Here is a 21,944-nt window from a genome sequence, read left to right on the forward strand (position 1 = left end):
CAAAACAGACTCAAGACATTTGTACAGTAAGGTGCACAGGTAGTGGGCATGCGACGATATGAACTTGTGCACCTTTGGGCAGGCTCTTTCATCTGTCTTGTCTGAATGGCCAGTCTGCATGACACCACATGCGAGGTAAAAGCAGTGGAGGGGACGGCCCGTGATTAAGAGGCTGGGAATACAGAGCCTTCAAAGGAGACAGACAAAACGTGAATGTTTATTGGGATGACATAATGTGGGGTTTTCACTGGCGGGACAGTGTAGGATGTGCACAACACAACTAGGATGCTTATGAGGTATTTGTGACATTAGACATATTGTGTAGCACTTACCTCTGGTGTGAGGTTAGGACTGACATTTATGGGACACATACCTGACTGGATGACAGGCTATTGTGTCACTGTTGGTGTGCCCCTGCCATACAGGGATGGCTACTGCTGTTGGTCCTTTCAACAGTGTATGCTTGTGGTGAATTAATGCCGCCTTTCTGTAGATATGTGTATTCAACGTGAATGTTATTACTTCATGGTAATTTTGCATTATTGGATCTTGTGACTGGCCTGACTTCTGTATTTGGCCTGAAAATGGTGGTATCCAGAACAAGAAGGCAATGAAGCTGTTCAGGAGAAAATATGCTGGTTGCAGGGGCTGAGGAAGAGGCATGTCCCATATCTGACAGCAGGAATAAGCAGCTGCCACCTGATTCTTTACAAATGTGTAGAATAGGCTTCCTCTCTTTGTGCTGTTTTTCTATGCCCCAGTGGTGCAAATGAGCATTGCATCCCTGACCCTCTGACCACACTACTTATGTAGTCCAAATCGAACCTGCACTTTTTGCCGACTTTATGAAATATTTAGTTGAAGGGGAAAACAGGTCCATAGATGAAAAGCGAACCTTAAACAGAGCGCTTCTCTCCACAAACTATTGAGTATGTGTCTCATTCGAACCCGGTGCTATCTCCTGCATGCACAGCATCGTATGCGCCCTCAATCTGTGCTTTAAAGGGGAGGATAATCGTGATATGTGACACTGAGGCACATTTACCCATATGAAATTAGCGCAATGCATAACCTCACATGCTCATCTCTATAATATAATAACGCTTTCACAAACGACCAAAAGATATTTTTATGATTTGCGTTGTATTAGACTTTGTGCAATAGAATTATTTACACAGTCGACATTATGACAGGGAGCAATTTTGTACGGGTATTTACGGCAAAAAGAAATAGTCACGGGAGAAAGCGTGTCAAAAGACACTTTCTTTAGGGTTGTTTTCTTTTTCAAACACTACTACATATCCTTCTGCAACACTTTTGTCACATCATCTCTCCACGGCCCAAAAAACATAAAGACTCGAGAGATAACTCAACAATGCTGCCAATGATGATTTTAATTCTTTTCAACGCCTAAAATTTAGAAGATGAGGGTGCAACTTTGGTCTCTAATGTTTATGTGCCATCCACCCCATAAACTGATAGTGAAAGAAAATTGTATACGCAAATTACCACATCAGAACAGTACTGCAACAGTAATGCCTAAATCCAATGACCCACTTGGTAATTGACTAGCACAGCTGGCGCACACAGTAGACAACCTGGTACCTAAAGGTACCCTTTGTATTATGACTGAGAAAAATAAAATCCTATGGTTTGGAAATCAACACACTTAAAATAAGGCTTATTCCAGATAACTATAAAAATATATACTTCTTTATCAAGAACCCCAAATATTTACAAGTCTACTTAGACATGGACCAAAGTTTACCTTAGCATATTTTCTGGTTAATTTGTTTGGTTCAACTGGACAATCCAAGAAGTCCGAATGTATGTGGCATCCTAAAGCCCCAAAATGTAGGAACTTAGTTCTGCAGCTATTGGTCATCTGCCGTTGTGCTTCAAGGTAGTTGTGTGGACGAGTTAGATAGTGTTAACATATATAAGACTGTATAACAGATCTTGATGGAACCATTTTCTGCTATAGAAATCCATTGTACATACTATTCTTACCGCATGGCCATAAGCAAAATGAGAAAGGTTATACAATCTGACCGAGTGTATCTACAACAGAGATGCAACACTCATAGTGGGAATGCTTAGAGTAGGTGCTTCGACATAGCTTGATGGAATGCTAGAGAGTGTGTATTAGCGGTTGAAACTTGTCAGGTGCTGGTTGACAGGTAGAAGCTAGAAGTGGTGGTTGAAGACGGAGATGTGTAACAGAGCTGAGAAGAGCAGAAGTCAGATTTTTACATGAAGATGGACAAAGGGTAATATATTGTTTTAATCTCATAGTTTAAGAGAAGTCCTGCTGTACCATCCTTGATTTATAGACTTGACTACTGAGATATATCTTCATTGTGATAACGCACCAGCCCTTAAAAATTACCTGTACCTGGACACGTTAGAGGTCGGTGAATCTTTTAACCGAGTCGGGCTCTCCTCATCCTAAAATAGTCGAGTCACTCAAATCAATGATCAATAACTATTGTAATCTGTAATCAATACTCAATTAATAGATCAATATAGCACATCAGAAATCAATAACAGTTGGTATTTCGGCGCACCATGACCTTTCAGTCATGAATAACCACACCAGTTTATTAAAAGTTTGTGAATTTATATCCCTTTATTAACAAAGCTAGCACGATATATATATGTCTCAAAACCAATTGATATATGTATATGAACATTACTAGCTGTCCATAACGGCGGAAGAAACGCAATCTACGTAAGATCTGAATAATGATACACTCTGTTATCGCAATGCAAATCACCAATGTGACTAACTGTATTTGACTAATTGCATACATTCGGTCAGCATAACAAGATTTCAATTTAGCATGGTACATTGAATGAATACCTCGACTAACCTCTAATTAGCATCTGCATGTGGGGCTTCATGCAAAACGAATTTAGTCAACACAAATTTGGAAAACTTCTAGCTAGGACTCTATCAAAATTAGCAGTTGGTACCTAAAAGGAAAAACACAATGTATAATACATTTATCCTTTCATATTTACCAAATACAATCAGCATTCAAGAAAAGTCTTCGTCCTTCAGGTACCGGTTGACCAGTATGGGGCAAATTTCAAAGGGGCAAAGTTAAGGGCAAGCTTCCTTGCAGCGGCAAGGAGAATGGGGCAAAGTTACTGCATGTGCAAGACGGGGGCAAATCAAAATTAAAGTCTCTAGGGTGAGAATTCTTAAAGTCTCTTTCTCTTGGATAGAGAAAAGAGCATCTGGGTGTCGTCCAAAATGGAGTCTGGCATCAGGCTTCAAACTGGCATCGAGGAAAATGGCTGACTTCTCTTTGTCCGGTGGGTTTAAATAAGAAACATTCCAAATTCTGCAGGGTCTTCCATTGGAGGGTTCATAGGTTGGCTTCAAATTGTCCAATCAAAATTGTCTTTTACTAGCGCTCATTTATGCATACACTGTCCTTGGAGCCTTGGAACACAAATTGTAACATGGTTTGCCAATTATTTTACTATCTGTACCTTCATTGTCCGCACCTGCAGAGAGTGACCTTGTATCAAAGGGGATGTAACCGGCCTAGCACGAAACCTTGGAGATAAGTGTACCAGTCAGCTCTACTGGAAAAATACAACTTCAAGCAAGAATATATGTTTCATTAGTTCAAGGAAAAACCACGCAGTTAGAATTTGAAACCAGGCAACTAGGCCAAAGCCTGTACTAAATTTCAGCTAAGCAAAACAGTTTTCAAACAAGAAATCATGGCATACATTTGCGATTATGACGGACTACTACATTTTCAATACTTCATGATTAATAAAGCTCGTTTGCAATGATGGCGAACTACCCAGAGGGCACAATTTCCCTCGTACATTATTTTCTTTACTAAAATCACACTACATTACATGTTTTGATTATACGATATGTATGAATATATGTCGGACCTTCTTTTTCTGCGTCATCAATTGTTAGGAGAAGTGCTAATTTCCTTGAAACTAGAGAAGAGGGGAGGAATACCTGTTCCATTAGTTTTATGGGTGAACTCCTGGTTTGTACATGGGAGGGCTACTGTGACTGTCTCGGGTAAGTGATGGCCGTGATACTTGCTGCGTAGAGTGAAGAATGAATGATAACCTTACCAACAATAGGTGTGCTCTTTCAGGGGTGAAGCTGTTGTGGCATATGGTCGACAGAGCACCTCGCATGTAGAAAATGTACTGTATGAAGAGAGAATGAAACCCACCGAATGCAACGGTAAATTGTGAGGGCATGTACTAAAGTAACCACGTTTAATTACACCAACAGGATGAGGTGACCAATGTCAAGTTCCCTTTGTGACTTTAAACATGCTGATAGTTGTTGTTAACTGCCGGGAACCCACCTGTCTGACGAGGACATCCGACCCCTGTTTCTGACTCAGAGCTTAATCAGCTGAAAGAGAAGACTGTATTCCTTAGCATGGTATTCGGGTTCACAACCAGTTGGTGCTTCACCACAGCAATGGAAGTAGAGAGGAGAGAATGCTTGCTGTTCTATTAACCAACGGAGCATAAGGGGGGGGGGGGGGAGGGAGGCATTTCGGTTAAATTCTGAAGCGGTGGCAAATGATAACAAGCTCTGCACTAGGATGGTACCTTCATATTCAAAAGGATTATAACCCTAAATACATATGGCAAAGGAATGGTAATGAATTGCCCAAGGTAGTGATGAAAAACGGAGGTAAACATGCTCCACGAGGCCTATGACAACTGGAAGGAATAACTATCCACTGTGTGAAAGAATAAATGTGACCTTCCTATAAATAATCCGCAGCCATTTAAGACTCGGTTCGGTTTTTCATTTGCTCTTCTGTCTGATTAGCTAATGCTAAAGGCAAGGATTAGAGGATGAGTCACTTCAAGCCTACTCCCGAGGCCTGGCTATATTGATAGCTGAAATATATGGGCAAGGCGCTGTATCCCTGCATTACGAGTTGTGTGCAGTGCTCGGTTTGCAAACAGATTTTTAAAAAAATGCAGGAGTTCAAAGTTCCCAAATGTTAGAACTAGCTAGTCTTGGTTCCATTACACTCCTCTTCCTGTCTCTTTATCTAACTCTTGCAAGTTATTTTTCATCCATGCTTAACCCGTTTCATGGACGTCATGTAGGGGTCACCAGGAGTCGCAGCAGCGACCCCTGGTGTGCCCTTTGCCACTGCTATGCACTGCCTTTGCGACCCCTGGCCTCTGAAGTGGCAAATTCAGTGCCAGGAACACAGTGGTAGCTGGTCCCTATGGACTCATTTGGGACTCTGCTCTTTTTTTTCTGTCAATTTTTAGACTACTAATAGTGAATTATAACATATTCACCATTAGTATAATAAAATGGGATACAATTAGCTTGAATATGCCCTTTCATTGCAGAGGTAACATGCTTTTAAATGGTTGTTGTGTGCGTGTTTGAGTCTGAGAATGTGTTTGTGTGTGTGTGTGTAAGTGTGAATTTGTTTGTATGCGTGTGTCTGTGAGTGGAAGTTGAGATCAAAAGGCATGTGTTGTCTGTCACTCCCGGTACCCCTGGCATTTTGGTGAATTGACGTCTATGACCCCTTTGTCACTGTTTTCCCGTATTTAGCTGTGTCCTTCTTTTTCCATTTCTATCTTTTTCTCTCTCTTGTTCTGGGTCACAGTCCAATGATGAAACATAAATCCCAGTCCCCAAAAATAAACAGTGGTTCTCACTACTGAGGCAACCACCTGCACAAATAAAACACCAGTTTACAGCTAATCATTAAACTGGTGTTACTCGATCAAGGGTTCAAGTCTCATAATCACACGAAGGTAAAAAGGAGGAACTACAATTTCCAATCAATTGGTTTGAAATGGAGATTTTGTGCACGAGTGGGAATAATTAGTTTTTATCTCTTTGTTACTTGTAAGTATCAAATAAAAGGAAAGACTAAGCTTCACGGACAGCTTTAGTGAAGTTATTGATTCTCCACTGATGCTGCCTGAGTCCTGCAGAAGTAGTATGGCCAGAAAGCAATACTGGAGAGCAAAATGTGAATCAGTTAAAAAAGTTTTCCGCAATTTGTGAAATGCAACAAGTGTACTATTCGGTACTATTTACATTATTTTATTTGCCATCAGAAAATATGCGATCACACAGCAATAAATCCATCAAGTGAGAATTATGAAAGTGGATTGTTAATATAGTAATGCAATGCAATCATTTACAACATAGCCATTAAGTAGCTTTTGAGTAGTTAATAAGAGAATGAACACTAGGGGCACAAAATGGAAATTCTAGGGTAGGTAATCGGGGTGGGGAAAACAGGCAGAATTTAAGGAAAGCAGCAAGAGGTGGTTATTGAAAGACCTGAGCTGGAAATAGGGACATTTATGATCAGTGATACTTTTTGAGGTAGGATGTTGAAGAGGGGCTTTAGTTGGGTTCTGAGGCAAGGAAAAAAGTGAAACCCCCTGAGTTAAGAAACTGGAGATATTGAAGTTAGGAGTCTAGGGTGGCCAACCAAAGACCTTCATGTAAATACTGGCAGGGCCAAAGGTAAACTTGAAGGTAATGTGCTTAAGATGGCAATTAATATCATTGAGGTAGGAACTAAGCCAGTGACAATGAAGAGTGTTTGAGGTACAGCACTTTATATGATTTCTGAGGGATGTAGAGGGAGAACCCAGGAAGAACATCTGTTGATCACCTCATAAGAGAACAATGGATTAGGGCTACCAGGACTAATTACTCATTACCACTGATCAAAATGGAATATCATATCTTTTGAAGACATTAGGTAAGGTTTAGTCTGTGCTATCATTAGTGAAGGAGTATCATCACCATGTTTTAAAAACATTTTTTAAATTGTTTATTGACCAGTGGAATGTTTGTCAAATGGGAACTGGGCAGGAGGCAAGGGGTTTTCTAAAACAGTCACATAAATACTGTTCAATACTGATGTTGATCTTACCTGAGAGATCTGCTATCAAGAAGGTCCAGGCACTTAGCAATGACTTTAATGTTGTAGATGCCGCTCTTCATACAGAACGTGAAATGCAACGGTGCTGTGAAATATCCCATATCCAAAAGCCTGAGCAGAACCTGAAGGATAGAATTCAGAGAGGGTTGCTTTAAGAAGCAGTAATCAGCAACTACAAAGGCCCACTCACAGCAGGCTCTCAAAAAATGAAGCTGTCTGGTACAGAAGACCCATTCTAGCTGAGGCCCACCAGTTGCCTCTGCAAAGTATTCCTAATGAATACAACTAAAGTAGACCAGCAATAAGCAATTGGCCATAAAGTCACAGCAGGAAACTGTAGTGATTCCCAAGGCAGAAGCAGGACTCCCCAAGTGAAAGTGATGGAAATCCATTAAAAACACAATGCACATTTCAGAATGTCAAGTGAACATTTTACGTTTACACAATTAGGGTAAAAAAGCTTACCTATCTGTAGCTTTGTATTATCATTCCATGTAGGGGTTGGATTCAGAAGGTTCTCATTTTTTGGAAAGAAAATAGTGTTCTTGAAGATGGGCCTGCCTTTAATTCGACTTTCTTGTGACATCAAATAAAAACACACTATGCCCATGTCTTGGCACTATATTCAGATTCTTAATATGCCAAGCCTACCGCTTCAATTGTTTCTCCATGAATTAAACAATCTTCCATGCTGTGGTGAAGTAAGGCACATCCCATCTAACTCTAAACCAGATATCAGGTAGCAACCTATTAAGGGTATACAACATTTCTTTTTTACATGCTGCATCTGACAGGAATAGCTATTTTTTATAAAGAAGGCTTTCTGCGTTTGGCAATTTAGAAGCCTTGAATATATCCATGCTGCCTTATAGAGGATGAGCAGCAGATGATGTATTAAGAGGGCCATGCCATCTAGCTCTTGGTAGATGGTACCTTAAGAACACCTTGCAGCTGTTTCCTGGTTAGATGTGCAGTATAATGTATACATATATATATATTGACAAGTAGGTGTTTGATATGGTGCAAAACTAGCTCAAAGAGGAAGTGGGGAAACTTTCAAGAGAATATTTGTTTTGCTTCAGGAGCATCTCAAATATGGGGTGCTGGAAATAGAGCAACAATTCATGTGTGAAGGGTGTGTAAATAAAACCAGAGTGCCTCGTCACGGCAAGTCAGGAGGGGAGGGCAGAGGACCGCAATGTCTGGTCTCTCATCCTCGCTATTCTTACCCTGCAATAGTTAGTTTGTATATGATTTGAGCCTCAGTAGGTCTGATGCATGTTTCCATTCTTTCGGAGGCAATAAAATGTTTCCCATTAAGTGGTCTACTATTTTTATGCATAACTTAAGTGTGCTAAGCATACCATGGCATACATCCAGCATAACTGTGGTGACAGTTAAACACATTTTCTGCAATGCCTAACCGAATCAGGGTGCGGATCCATTTTAGTGCAAAGGGGGCATCAGCAGACGGGGAGATGGAAGGGGTGTGGGGAGAAAGTAGTATGATTAAAGTAAATATTCACTACTAGAACTAGAACATGTGACAGCTGAAATAAGGCAGGCTGTCATATGATTGGGTAGTATTAATTAGCATGGTATATTGTTGCTGCAATATACTAGTCTATGAACTGATGAAATGATATTTAGGTTAACCCTCAATGGAGAATCAACAATCCTTGGGTTCAAGAAATTTGCCCTACTCTCAGGTTTGGGACTTAACTGAGGCTTCTGTCTTGATTTCACTGCTACTCGACTCTAGTGCAATTCCTTTCTGTAGCTACAATGACACCCATGCTGAGCAACAATGCGTGGTATGCAGGTGCCATCAAGTAATGGTGTAAGGGAAGAAAAAATATGAAGGGAAATATATGGAAGAAGACGTTGAGACAAACAGATCAGAAGTCGATGCCAACAAAAGAATCAGGATTCTATATTACCCTGAACTGAGTAAAGAAGAATTGGGAACCGGGAGATTTGCAGGAGAGAAGTGCAGAGTATTGTTTAATCCAAGGAAATCCTGAGGGAAAACATAAAGACAACAATCAAGAGTAAAGGGTGAAGAAAACAATAAAGAATACTATCTGCTGAGTGGTGGTAACAACTATATCTGAATTGAGAAGCCATTTAATTAAAACAGGTAGTGACATCACAGGATGTACAGGAGCCATCTTGGATGTGGAAGTTGCCATAGGACTCTGCTGTGCCGCCATCCTGGAGTGGAAATGGTGAGATGGTCCCACTCCACCCTCTTCCTGGTGAAATATCAGACTGAGAAGGCAAAATAGAGACTGCGAGAAAGTAAGCAAATGGCTTCCCCATTCCTTACCACTTGTTCCTTTTAAGATGTTCCTTGTAGAGGTGTAAGCTTTTAGGGGGAAAAGTTGTGCAGATCTGCTAACCTGAAAGGCCACAGTAAGTAACAGGGTAACAGAGAACACCAATACTCGTCCTCTAAATCACATGACGGCTGTTTCTGCCATTGTAGTCTGGTCTTGTGTTTACAGTTCAGATAACTACGTACAGTACATATCAGCCAGATACAATGCCTCAATGACGACCCCAGATAGTTCTGAAATTAAAAGGAGAAGTTCCAAGCACGGTGTTCAAGCAGTGTGTCAGTTGAAGGTGATGCAATTTCTGGAACAGTTTCAAAGAGAATTTGGGGTGCTGGTCATCAAAGAATGTCATCATGTCTGGGAGTCTGTCAATGATAGTTAGAATATTTACTTCAACCCACAGTTGCCAAGAAATGTGGCTGGTCCCAAAATGTAGACTGCTGTTTCTGGTACCTTTATATACTACTCTGCATTTTTTCAGTTTCTGATGGGCGAGAGCCAAAGCAGACCACATGCATGGATGATGGAATGCATGATTTATCGGGTATCTTTTGTATGCTATACAAAATGTTAACAATTTGAGACATTTTTGTTAAGTTTTGTTGTAGGCGCAGCCATGTGGGTAGTTCAACACCTTGTGATATCAGGCAACTCATTGCTGAGCTTTCGCTAGCAATGTAGTCATGGCATAGCGCTAAAGGATGCCCCCCGCAAAACATGAGGATGGGCCTCTGTGTTTCTATGGTTTTGTGTGAGTAAAACATGAACCTAACAATAGCGTTCCCTGTAGACTTTGTTTTTTTGAGTGAAAAAAATATATATATTACATATATAAATATATTCACTGAAAAAAAACAAAGGTTACTGGGACGTTATAGGTAGGAATAGAATTTAAAAAAATACACATTCCCTTAAAAAAAACAAAAGGTTACAGGGACGTTATAGAAATGTACATTATAGAAATTTACAGAAATTCACCTGTTTTAGTTACAGTTATCTCAAGTAACTATAACTTGTGCTCTAAGGTAATTATAACTGGCACCCTCGCCATGCACTGCTAATTACCCCACAAATTACAGCACTCATGACATCTTTGATAACATCATTGATAATATCAATATAATATTTGCAGTAACATTTTTGAGGAAATAAACTGTCCATGGCAGGGGCGCGAGTTATAGTTACCTTAGGGCATGAGTCATAGTTACTTGAGATAACTCTAACAGGAAAATTTCTATGGTTTTGTACATTTAAAAGGTGAGCCTAACTATAAAGTCCCTGTAACCTTTGTCTTTTTAAGTGGATATATAGATCTACATAGATATATAGTCCGGCCCTGGCCTTTAGACAAATTCTTAACCTTCACTTCCAGTGAAGTCTCTTGTTCATCGTTTGTGTATGGCAGAGTCCTTCATCAGCATTCCTCCTATCAAGGTTGTCCCTTCTACTCATACCATCTGCGCTGAGAAGAAAGGCCCGTCACTGTCTGAAAAATTGTTTCTGACATGACCTTGACGGATTGTTTTTTACAAGAGTAGTTTAAATTGGGTGGTTTTCATCCTCCATCCATGTGAAGGTGTTACATGATCTACAGTAAAGAAGAGCAGTACTGGCACATGATCAGACACACCACATTCTAGCATGGAGCAGGTGCTAAGGTCTGGAATGTTGGGCCTATTAAGAAGGAAAAAGTTAATCCTAGAGCTGGTGCGGTGTATGAAGGATCCATGGATGTAATAGGTGGCCTGTAAGTCAAAGTCTCCCAGCATGAGTCTAAAGACAGCGCTATCTGCATTTTCAATTTTTCCTGATGTAGGAATTGAACATCATTTGCATTGTGTACTCCATATTTTAAGGTCTTTAATGCCATATTTTACCTGCAAGTCCCTAGTATATGGTAAAAAGGGTACCCAGGGCCCACAAGTTAAATGTCACTATTGGACTATTGCACCCACTGTGCCATCCACTACGGTGACAGTGCAAACATGACTGCAGGCCTACCATTTGTTGCCTTGCTGTTGCTGTTTTAAACTGCAAATCTGACATGTCACAATAATTTCTTACACCTGGTGTCCCATTTTTGTCCAGTAGTGTGTCCAGGGACAAGTTCCTATCTCCCCACTCAATTGGGGTGGGGCTTCCAAATTCAGTGAACAGTAATGAAGTTTGTGGTGTGAATCCTGGCAAGGACAATTTGACCATTGACGTCGGTCCACGTTTGGAGGCTATTTAGTGGCAGTGAGTTTTCAATACTACAACTACTGTGCATTTATTTGAACTAGATGGGGATGAAAGAGATGTTTGTGCATCAATGCACTACTATTCACTATTGTGTCTAACCAGTCTCTTTTCAAGTTCTCTGATTCTGCACTACAGAAATGTGTCCTGTAGTGTAGCAATGTCTGTTGATTTGTAAGCAAGGTAATCTAGTTAGTAGATGACTATTATATGTGGTGAGAATTCTATACTGCAACAGCGAAGATTCTTTCTGGTGGTGTGATTAATCTGGTGGGGTGGTGCATGAGCACGAATGGGACATTTTTGTAAATACATTAGGGTATAACAATCTTTGTCTGATGACCAACTCTTTTGCATCGAGGGAGACCCTTCCATTTAGGGACATATGAGAGAGCTTAGGTGGTTTTGGAGAAATTAAAAAAAAACTCAGGTTATGAAAGGGGTGCATGATGATTATGTATCTCAATCATATTTGTCGGGTCTAGTCATTAGGGAATATTTCTTGCATGTTTCAGGGCACTTAGACTCATACATATGTTAAGAGATTACGGGTTGTAAAAGTCATGGTGCTGTTTTATTGACTTATAATGTGAGTCATCTACTAGACCTCTAGTAAAGAGGGGAAAAATAGTGTAATGAAAACCTATCGCCATTATCACTGTGCCAAGGGCAGATAAATGATATGGTTGTGATGTCATGATGTTTATTTATCTTGCAGTATAAACTGTGATTTGTCAAGATCTCTAGATTCAAGGTGTAGCAACATTGTAGTTTTATTTGAGCATTTTCTTCCAGTTTGAGGTGGATTCACACCATTATGGACTGTGAATATCTTGGGGTCGATTTCACAATGTCAGCCTGTGCCGCTTGTGATTCAGAAAGTGGGTCTGTGGCATCCATTTCCTCTGTATCTAGGTGCATGAAATAAGGGAATTTATTGGTCATCCCATCCAAAGTAATGATCATTGCAAGGTCAAGGATGCCATGCATGAAGCATGATGCTACAGCATGAAAGCCGAGGTCGGAGTTCCATTTTTCCACTAAAGGTTGGTTTCAGAGGAGACGTCCACAGAGATGTGGCAGTATTACCCTTCTAATTGTGTGGGTCTCCTCATATTTGCAACCACAATGACTTGGCTAGCTTGCTGGTGCCACAAGAAGAAAGCATTTGTTTAATTTTGTTGGTGAATCTGTGGGCGCATTAAAATACCAGGCAGTTATGGAAGACATGGAAGGTCTGGGGTGAGTGTTATAATGAAGCCAACCACATAACTGTATCTGCCTTTTAGGTATTCCATAAATGTGGATGATGTTATTTTGACATCTGTCCTCCAGTTCCACACAGTGTACAGGTAAGATGCACAAGTCTTGCTCCCAGTCAGGAAGAGAGTGTAGGAGATTTTCAATTTCATCCAGTATTTTCTCCATTTTCCAGATGAGCATACAAAAATGAAAATGTCCTTTTCCATTAATTTAATTTCTTGTGAGATTCTGGCTATGTCTCATTCACAAATAGAGTAGAAAGTTTAATGGTTTTAAGTCCCTGTGAGAAATTGAGTTGTTGGTTGACTGGGGTGTGCGCCCTGTTCATGCAGCAACCATAATCCTTGTTAGGTTGAGGCACAAGCCAACCGTAAATTAACCTATACCCAACCCTCTGGTATTTGGCACAGAGCAGTCAGGCTTAACTTAGAAGCAATGTGTAAAGCTTTTGTTCAACACTTCAAACAGTAATAAAGTGAAACAATCACACAAAAAGAATACCACATCAAGTTAGAACAATCAAGTGATGTTAGACCTGACAGCCTTAGGGTGGTCACCCCTAACTTTTTGCCTACCTCCCTCTATTTTTTGGACACTGTTTTTGCTGGTTTTACGACTCTGCACACTTTACCACTGCTAACCATTGCTAAAGTGCATATGCTCTCTCCCTTTAAACATGGTGACATTGGTTCATACCCAATTAGCTTATTTAATTCACTTATAAGTCCCTAGTAAAGTGCACTACATGTGCCCAGGGCCTGTAGATTAAATGTTACTAGTGGGCCTGCAGCACTGGTTGTGCCACCCACATTAGAAGCCCCTTAACCATGTCTCAGGCCTGCCATTGCAAGGCCTGTGTGTGCAGTTTCACTGCTAATTCGACTTGGCATTTAAAAGTACTTGCCAAGCCCTGAACTCCCATTTTCCTACATATAGGTCAACCCTAAGGTAGGCCCTAGGTAACCCGTAGGGCAGGGTGCTGTGTAGGTAAAAGGCAGGACATGTACCTGTGTAATATATATGTCCTGGTAGTGTAAACCTCCTAAATTCGTTTTGCACTGCTGTGATGCCTGCTCCTTTCATAGGCTAAAAGTAGGACTACCCTCATATACTGTTTGAGTGACAGATTCTGATCAGAAGTAACAAAGTCATACTTAGTATGGCCAGGATGGTAACACAAAATCCTGCTGACGGGTGAAGTTGGATTTAATATTACTATTTTATAAATGCCACTTCTGGAAAGTGAGCATTTCTCTGCACTTAAATCCTTTGGTGCCTTACAATCCACATCTGGCTGGGTTAGTTGATAGCTCCCTTGTGCATTTCATTCAGACAACCCCAAACACAGGGTGCTCTGTCACACCTGCTCACATCTGCATACTGAATGGGTCTTCCTGGGCTGGGAGGGTGGAGGTTCTGACACTTACATGTCAAAGGACAGTGGCCTGCCCTCACACAAGGGACTGCCAAACCCCCTACTGGGACCCTGGCAGACAGGATGGAACTGAAAGGGGAACTTGTGCACTTCTAAGCCACTCTTTGAAGTCTCTTCCACTTCAAAGGCACATTTGGGTATTTAAACAGGGCCTCTGACCCTACCAACTCAGACACTTCTGGACCTGAACCTGCAATCTGTCAAGAGGAACTGCATGGCTGCCCAAAGGACTCACCTGACTGCTTTTCTGCAAAGGACTGCTGCCCTGCTGTTGCCCTGCTGCCTTGCTGCCCTCTGGCTGTGCTGAGAAGTGCTCTCCAAGGGCTTGGATTGAGCTAGAGTGCCAAGCTACCAGAGGGTGGGCACAGGATAATTTGGATTGTGCGTGACGTACGCTGACTAGAGCGAGGGTCTTTGCTTGGACAGGGGGTAACCTGACTGCCAACCAAAGACCCCATTTCTAACAAGTGATAACAAATAAAACAAGACTGAAACAACCAAAATCTCATCAGCAGAATTGGAGATATGCAGTTTTAAAGATTCTAGTTAAATTAATGCCAAAAAGCACAAAAGCACTAACTGTGGCTATCTGGTCATGCCAGACCGGTAGACAAAGTCACAGATTCAGGCAGACCATGATGGGGCACAGGCTGGCTACAGGGACCCAGTTAGGCCTACTGAATAAAGTACCTTAAATCCCTGTTTGTGGAGCATTGCGAGGATCCACGCTGAGATGCGAAGCACAGTCGAAGCAATGCGTCAGTTCCAAGGTGCAGTGAGGCTGTGATGGGAGGGCCTGCATCATGATAGAGGAACCTGTTGATGAGGGCTTGCAATGTGAAATCCGGTGTCAAGGACGAGGTGCGCAGTCGGGGCAATGCATCAGTTCAGAGGAGCTGCAAGGCTGTGATGCAGAGTCTGGCATCGTCATCAAGGCTGTCAACAAGGGATGCAAGGGACTGCACCAAGGATGTCTCTTGAAGCAGCAGTTCCGAAGAGGCTGCGGAGGTGAAGTGGGTCTTTGCGACTGGTCCAATCCACGCAGCAGCAGTGATGCATCAGTTCTACTTGGGGTGCACTGCGCAGTACAGGAGAGGCATTGGTTCTTCTGGATCCACAGAGAATGGCAAAGCACCTGAGGCCCACTTCCAAGGGTCCAGGACTGGGGTGGCACCACGTGGCAAGGTGGACTCACAGATGGTAGAGTCTAAGTGCTGGCGCCAAGGTTGTTGAGCCTTCTGTCCTTGAATCTCAAGTCAGGAGGTCAGACAACTGGCCCTTGGAGCCACTCTGGGGTCCCGGGTTCAAAAGATGCGAGTCCAGTACTTATCACCCAGGCAAGAGGGCAGGCGGCAGCAGGGCAGCAGTCCTCCAGAGCAGCAGTCCAGCAGAGTATCAGTCCTTTTAGCAGCACAATAGTCATTCTTCCTGGTAGAGTATCTACAGGTCCAGAACAGTACTGAAGAACTGGTGTCTGGGGCCCAGTAGTTATACTCATTTGTGCCTCTGAAGTGGGGAGAAGCTTCCAGACGCATGCCTTTGAAGTGCACAGGTGTCCTGCCTTTCCTGCCCTGGCACCAGACTAACTACAGGGAGTATGCAGCCTTTTGTGTGAAGGCAGGACACAGCTTATTCAAGTTTAAGTGGGGCTGTGCCCAGCTTCTCCCTCCACCCATAGTAACTATAACTCATCACCCCACCATGGACAGTGTTGTTGCAAATTATGTCAGTTAAGTTGCTATCAGTAATATGATCAGTGATGCTGAAAGAACATGTCAGAAGTGTTGTAATATCTAAGGTCATAAGCAGTGAATGGCAAGAGTGCAAGTTATAGTTACTTGAAATATATCTGCTTTTTTTTTTTTGGTTTAAAGCATTACATTTCAACAGACATTTTCACCTAAGTGTAACGTCACTTTAACATTTGGGGAGTCATTATGATCCCGGCGGACGGCGTTAATATGGAGGAAAGTATTGCCAACAGGCTGGCGGTACTTTTCACCATATTAAGACATTGATGGTTTGGCTAAAGCCAAACCGCCAATGTACCACACTGACCGCCACAGCGGCCGTCTCTTGCCCACCTGTGGGATTATGACCCCGCCTACCGCCATGGTTTTCGTGGCAACCCTACCAACACAAAAACCATGGCATGGGGTTGGCTGCAGGGCCTGCACCCTACCCCCCCAAAGTCAGCCAACCCCCACCTCCGCACATGCCCAGCATGAGGATGATCGCATGGCCTGACCTCCAGCAGGCAGTCAATCCCCGTTCCGCAAGGGATTCCGTGGCAGGAGCACCGCAGCAAAATCCCTGGCGGAAAGGCTACCATCAACAGGAATTTCCATTCCTGTTGCCTGTAGATGACTTCCCCCTCCCCACTCCCAGTAGTGACCTCCCCACCTCCTACCCCCCCCATAGAGGCCCTGTCACCCCCGATCCCCATACTGAACCCCGCCCCGAAATACACACACGCCCACCCTGACACACACACAACACCCTTACACTCATGTGCACACACACGTATCACCACAATTACACAGACACGCACACACAAACGCTCCCCTCCCACCACCCCATGCATACACACACACACACACCCATTCACACGCCCCACCCTCCTCCCCTTGCAGAGGACACTTACCTCATCCGACGAGGTGCTCCTCCCTGAGGGGGCGGGACCCAGCTCTCCCACCGCCAGCCCCGCACCGCCATCAGGACACTGCCAGGCTGTATTACAGATCGTAATACAGCGGGTGGAGTCCTTTTGGTGGGGCTGGAGGTGGGATTGCCTCTGCACTGCCGATCGCCAGCACGAATACTGAAGGATTTTGCAGAGTTTATGGCACTCAGGCACTCCGCGTAGTAACGCAAGGTTACGAAATTCCACCATCCGGCACGTGGCAGAATTGTTTTCCATTAGTGCACATGAAATAATTTTGGGCACGCACTCGCAAGTGCCACAATAGTCTGGCTGCTTGCGAGAGTGTGCAAGATTTTGCGCCATGTGGCTTCCAGCTGCAATGGCACCATTACAGTGCCACTCCTGAGTGACTGCGGGTGCACCACAAGCAGATTCCCTACTCGAGAAGCAGCTAAATCTACATGAAAAGTTGTTTTCAAGTGGACCATTCTAGTTGCTTTTTAGTGTGAGAAGCCTGTTTTTATAAACTTATTTTTCCAACAGGAAGGAAGTGCCACAGAGACTCAAACTTTCTGTTCAGCAGGCTCCTCCTAGTGCTTCATCCATCTCCTCTCTGTCTGATAAATGTATGTCTTTGGATTTAACAACTTTGTTTATGTAATATGACAGAAGTTAATTCAAAAACGATTGTTTAAGGGTGCTGTTTGTTTGATAGGGGTTGGATTAGTATTTCTTTGTACTTTTATTTGATTTTTAAATTTTATTGTGGTGGGTGGCCTATAGTTTTAGTAGGGGCCTGGTTATTTTTTGCAATTAATTTTTCACCTTTTGTAAAGGAAAAACGGTGCACAGTTCACTATCTTTTATCCATGTTTGTCACATTTGCAATATTCATTTAACTATGTTGCCATCCAGCCAGTAGGCCCAGTAATAGTCATCAGTGCTTGGAAGAACTGTTTCTGTGGTATATGTTGTTTTATTCAAAGCATCATTTAGAGCATGGATGACATTTGATTAAATTAAGAATGTTGGTTATTGCATGTATTTCACATTTTTTTCTGCAAAAATGTTGCTTAATATTTTAGTCCATAGGACGATGAGTGTTGTAATTTCTTTATAGCTCAGTTAAATTGCTGAATTAATAGTACTGTTTCTTCAGTGTTACCAGGCCTCCATTGTCTGGCCATGTGCATACAAGTGTGTTTGCAAAGGCCATTATTTGTCTTTGTTCTCCATGCCATGAGGCCAGGGACAATTTTATGAAGTCTACATCCATATGTCTGAATGTGTTCTTTGTTTTCCATGCCTCCTTGCTTGTTGGTTCACCAGGTGGTTAGTAGCCATTTTGTGTAGCCAGCCAATGTGCTTTTGCCATAGGCTTGCATGTGTTCTTTTTTCCCACGCTTCCTTGCTCGTTTTTTTTTTACCATGTGGCTGGCAGCCATTTTGAGCAGCCAGTCAGTGCGTGTCTGCCATAGGTTTGCATCGTTCTTTGCTCTCCATACCTTCTTGCTCGCTGTTGTTGTTTCAGCATGCTGGCGGCAGCCATTTTGCTCAGCCAGCCATTGTGCTTTTGCTATGGGCTTGCATGTGTTCTTTGTTCTCCATACCTTCTTGCTCACTGTTGTTGGTTTGACCATGTGGCCAGAGATCATTCTGTGCAGCCAGCCAGTGTACTTTTGCCATAGGCTTTCATGTGTTCTTTGTTCTTCATGCCTTCTTGATTGCTGTTGCTTATTTGAGTAGGTGGTCAGTGGCCATTTTGTGCAGCCAGCCAGTGTGCTTTTTTCATAGGCTTGCAAGTGTTCTTTGTTCTCCATGCCTCCTTGCCCGCTGCTGTTGGCTTTGCCATGTAGTCAGAGGCCATTTTGTGTATCCAGCCAGTGTGCTTTTGCCACAGCCTTGAATGTGTTCTTTGTTCTCCATGCCTCCTTGCTCTCTGTTGTCGGTTTGACCATGTAGTCAGAGGTCATTTTGTGTAGCCAGCCAGTGTGCTTTTGCCATAGGCGTGTATGTGTTCTTTGTTCTCCATGCCTCCTTGCTCACTGTTGTTAGTTTGACCATGTGGTCGGAGGCCATCTTGTGTAGCCAGTCAGTGTGCTTGTGCCATAGGCTAGCATGTGCTATTTATTCTCCATGCCTCCTTGCTCACTCACTGTTGTTGGTTTGACCATGTAACCAGAGACCATTTTGTGCAGCCGTCCAGTGTGCTTTTGCCATAGGCCTGCATGTGTTCTTTGTCCTCCATGCCTCCTTGCTCGCAAATGTTGGTTTGGCCATGTGGCCGGAGGCCATTTTATGTAGGCAGTCAGTGTGCTTTTGCCACAGGCTTTCACTGTTCTTTTTTTTACATGCCTCCTGGCTCACTGTTATTGTTTGACCAGGTGGCCAGAAGCCATTTTGTGCATTCGGACAGTATGCTTTGGCCATAGGCTTGCATGTGTTCTTTGTTCTCCATGCCTCCTTACTCACTGTCGTTGGATTGACCATGTGGCTGGAGGTCATTTTGTATAGACAGCAAGTGTGCTTTTGCCACGGGCTAGCATGTGTTCTTTGTTTTAACTGCACCCTTGCTCGCTGTTGTTGTTTGACTACGTGGGCAGCAGCCAAATTGTGCAGCCTGCCAGTGTGCTTTTGCCATAGGCTTGCAGATGTTCTTTGTTCTCCATGCCTCCTTGCTTGCTGTTGGTTTGATCATGTGGCCAGAGTCCATTTTGTGTAGACAGCCAGTGTGCTTTTGCCATAGACTTGCATGTGTTCTTTGTTCTCCATGTCTCCTTGCTCGTTGTTTGACCATGTGGCCGGCTCCCATTTTGTGAAGCCAGCCAGTGTGTTTTGCCATAGGCTTGTTTTGTTCTCCATGCCTCTTTGCTCTCTTCCGTTGTTTCACCATGTGGCTAGCTGGAATTTTGTGCAGCCAGCCATTATGCTTTTGCCATAGGTTTGCATGTGATATTAATGTAATAATATGTTGAGGATCATTGTAGTATATGTATATTATATATATGATTATGATGAACAGTGCTTTATATTAAATGTGTTGTTTTTTAGCATTTTTCACCTGCAACTCTTTGCCTCCCAATAGTTTTCTTATACTCCTGTAGTACAAATATTATCAATTAATTTTAGTTATTTTAATTTTTATTTACATTTATTATTATTATTTTTTTTTTTCCATTTCTTGATTATTTTTTTCATTTTGCCTCCATCAATGATCCATCCACCCACTATCTGCGATTTGGGCACAGCCACACAACAACCTAATTTTTTTTTTTTTAGGTATTATTCCATTTCCCTCTGGATCCCCTGCCTGCCATGGCAGTTGCACTGCACACACACCAGCATCATTCATTTTTAAAGGATTATTCCATTTCCCCCCGAGCCCTTTTGCCGGCCATAGGCACATACCAGCCTTCAATTTTTAAGGATTACTCAATTTTCCCATGCACCTCCCTGGCTGTCACACATGTCTCTCTTAGAATAGAGGTACATAAAGCAAAGACTAGTTACATCTGCATGTAGTTATCCTGAATGAAAATGAAATTGTATGTTATGGTGAACTGGAGTGATTTGATTTTAAAATGGTTGGATATATTGTTGCTAACTATGTAGGATAATAATTTAAGCAACAAAATACACTAAATTATATTGTCTTTCCCTGTACTAATTCAAACTGCAACAATGCCATGTTTCACTAACTATTTGTCTTGGTTGTTTGCCTTTAGATACACAAGACACATCACACACAGTACTGCCAAAAAGAAGGCCTATACAAAAAAAAACATGTGAAGTCCGTCCTCCAATGTCTTCCATTTGGGCAGCTCAATGCCACTAGCAACTGACAGCTTTAAGATGGCCCCAAAAAAAGGTGTTGCCAAGAAAGTGGCCCATGAGAAGATGTAGCTTTCCACCACTGGTGTGCCAACCAAAACCTTTTTCGGGAAACTTGTATCTGCCATACCAGCCTCCAGTGAGGAAGCTATGAGCACCATTCTAACATCAATGGTACCATCCCAACCTAAGCCCAAGCCCATGTCTGTCAACAAGGCAGCCACTGAAACCATGGCAACGACAATGAGAAGTGACATTGAATTGGATTTGTCCCTTTTGCAAAGTAGTTTGCAATCATTTCAGAAAACAGAGCAAAGTGGACAGCAGCCATATTCAGCAATAGAAGATCTTCCTGAAGTTGGAGCAGAACAGGAGGATGAGCTTCCTGCCGAGCAAGAACTTCCTCTTTTAGAATCATTACTCCCAGATCTCCAGCAAGAAAAAATAAGGGCACTCCGCCATCTTCTCCAAGCACCTCTTCTGATGATGATGGTGATATGGACATGGACTGGACCCCAGCAGAGTCTGAGAGAGACCAGGAAAGGCAAGGGAAAAGAACATTTCCTGGAAGCCTTAGAATTATGGAAGGGGATGAGGAGGACGATAGCGAGCCAGTCATTGGTATGGAAACTGGCACAGAGGAGCCTAACATTGCCCTGCCTATTCAGCCTGCTCTGAAGGTAGCACCACCACTGCCAGCTCCCACATTTGTAAGGCCCCTGCTGAGACCTGCATCAATCCCTCCCTCAGTAGAAGTAAACACTGCAAAGAGGAGATCGATGACACATCCACCTGCCTCCAGTCCTTCTTCATCCACTTGCCACTGGCACACTAAGAAAGTTCTCCTCCCCAGTTTGGGACTTTTTTGATTAACAAGCAGGAGAATAACATTACAATATGCTCCATTTGCCAGGTGAGTTTTCTTCGAGGTAATCCTGGGTCACACTATGGTACTGGAGGTCAAATAGCCCATATGAAAAGACATTGTGCAATCCAGTGGGAGGAGCACCTTAAAAAAAGTACATGTGGTGGTGGTGAAGGTGAGGAGAGCAACTCCAATCACAGTGGGAGATCATGAGGAAGAAGAGGGTGACATCTTTATGCAAAGCAGCCCTCTCCCCAACAGTACGCCAGCATCACCTGCCTCAGTGACCCCAAAATGGCACAAGAGTCAGATGGATATACCACGGTATACACGGACTGCCCCAAGACTCACATTGAGTCTACCACCTCCTACTTCTTGGGTG

At 42.8% G+C, this 21,944-nt stretch overlaps 1 protein-coding gene across 1 annotated transcript in view; it reads right to left on the reverse strand.

Moving 5' to 3' along the window:
• LOC138285560 (uncharacterized) overlaps positions 1 to 21,944 on the reverse strand; it is a 999,550-nt gene that overhangs the window by 914,670 nt on the left and 62,936 nt on the right. The window contains exon 4 of the mRNA XM_069225654.1: positions 6,939 to 7,069. Coding sequence (XP_069081755.1) covers positions 6,939 to 7,069 — 131 coding nt within the window. The remainder of the gene's footprint in view (positions 1 to 6,938; positions 7,070 to 21,944) is intronic.

This window comes from Pleurodeles waltl, chromosome 3_1, assembly GCF_031143425.1.
Source record: "Pleurodeles waltl isolate 20211129_DDA chromosome 3_1, aPleWal1.hap1.20221129, whole genome shotgun sequence".
NCBI classification, from domain to species: Eukaryota; Metazoa; Chordata; class Amphibia; order Caudata; family Salamandridae; genus Pleurodeles; species Pleurodeles waltl.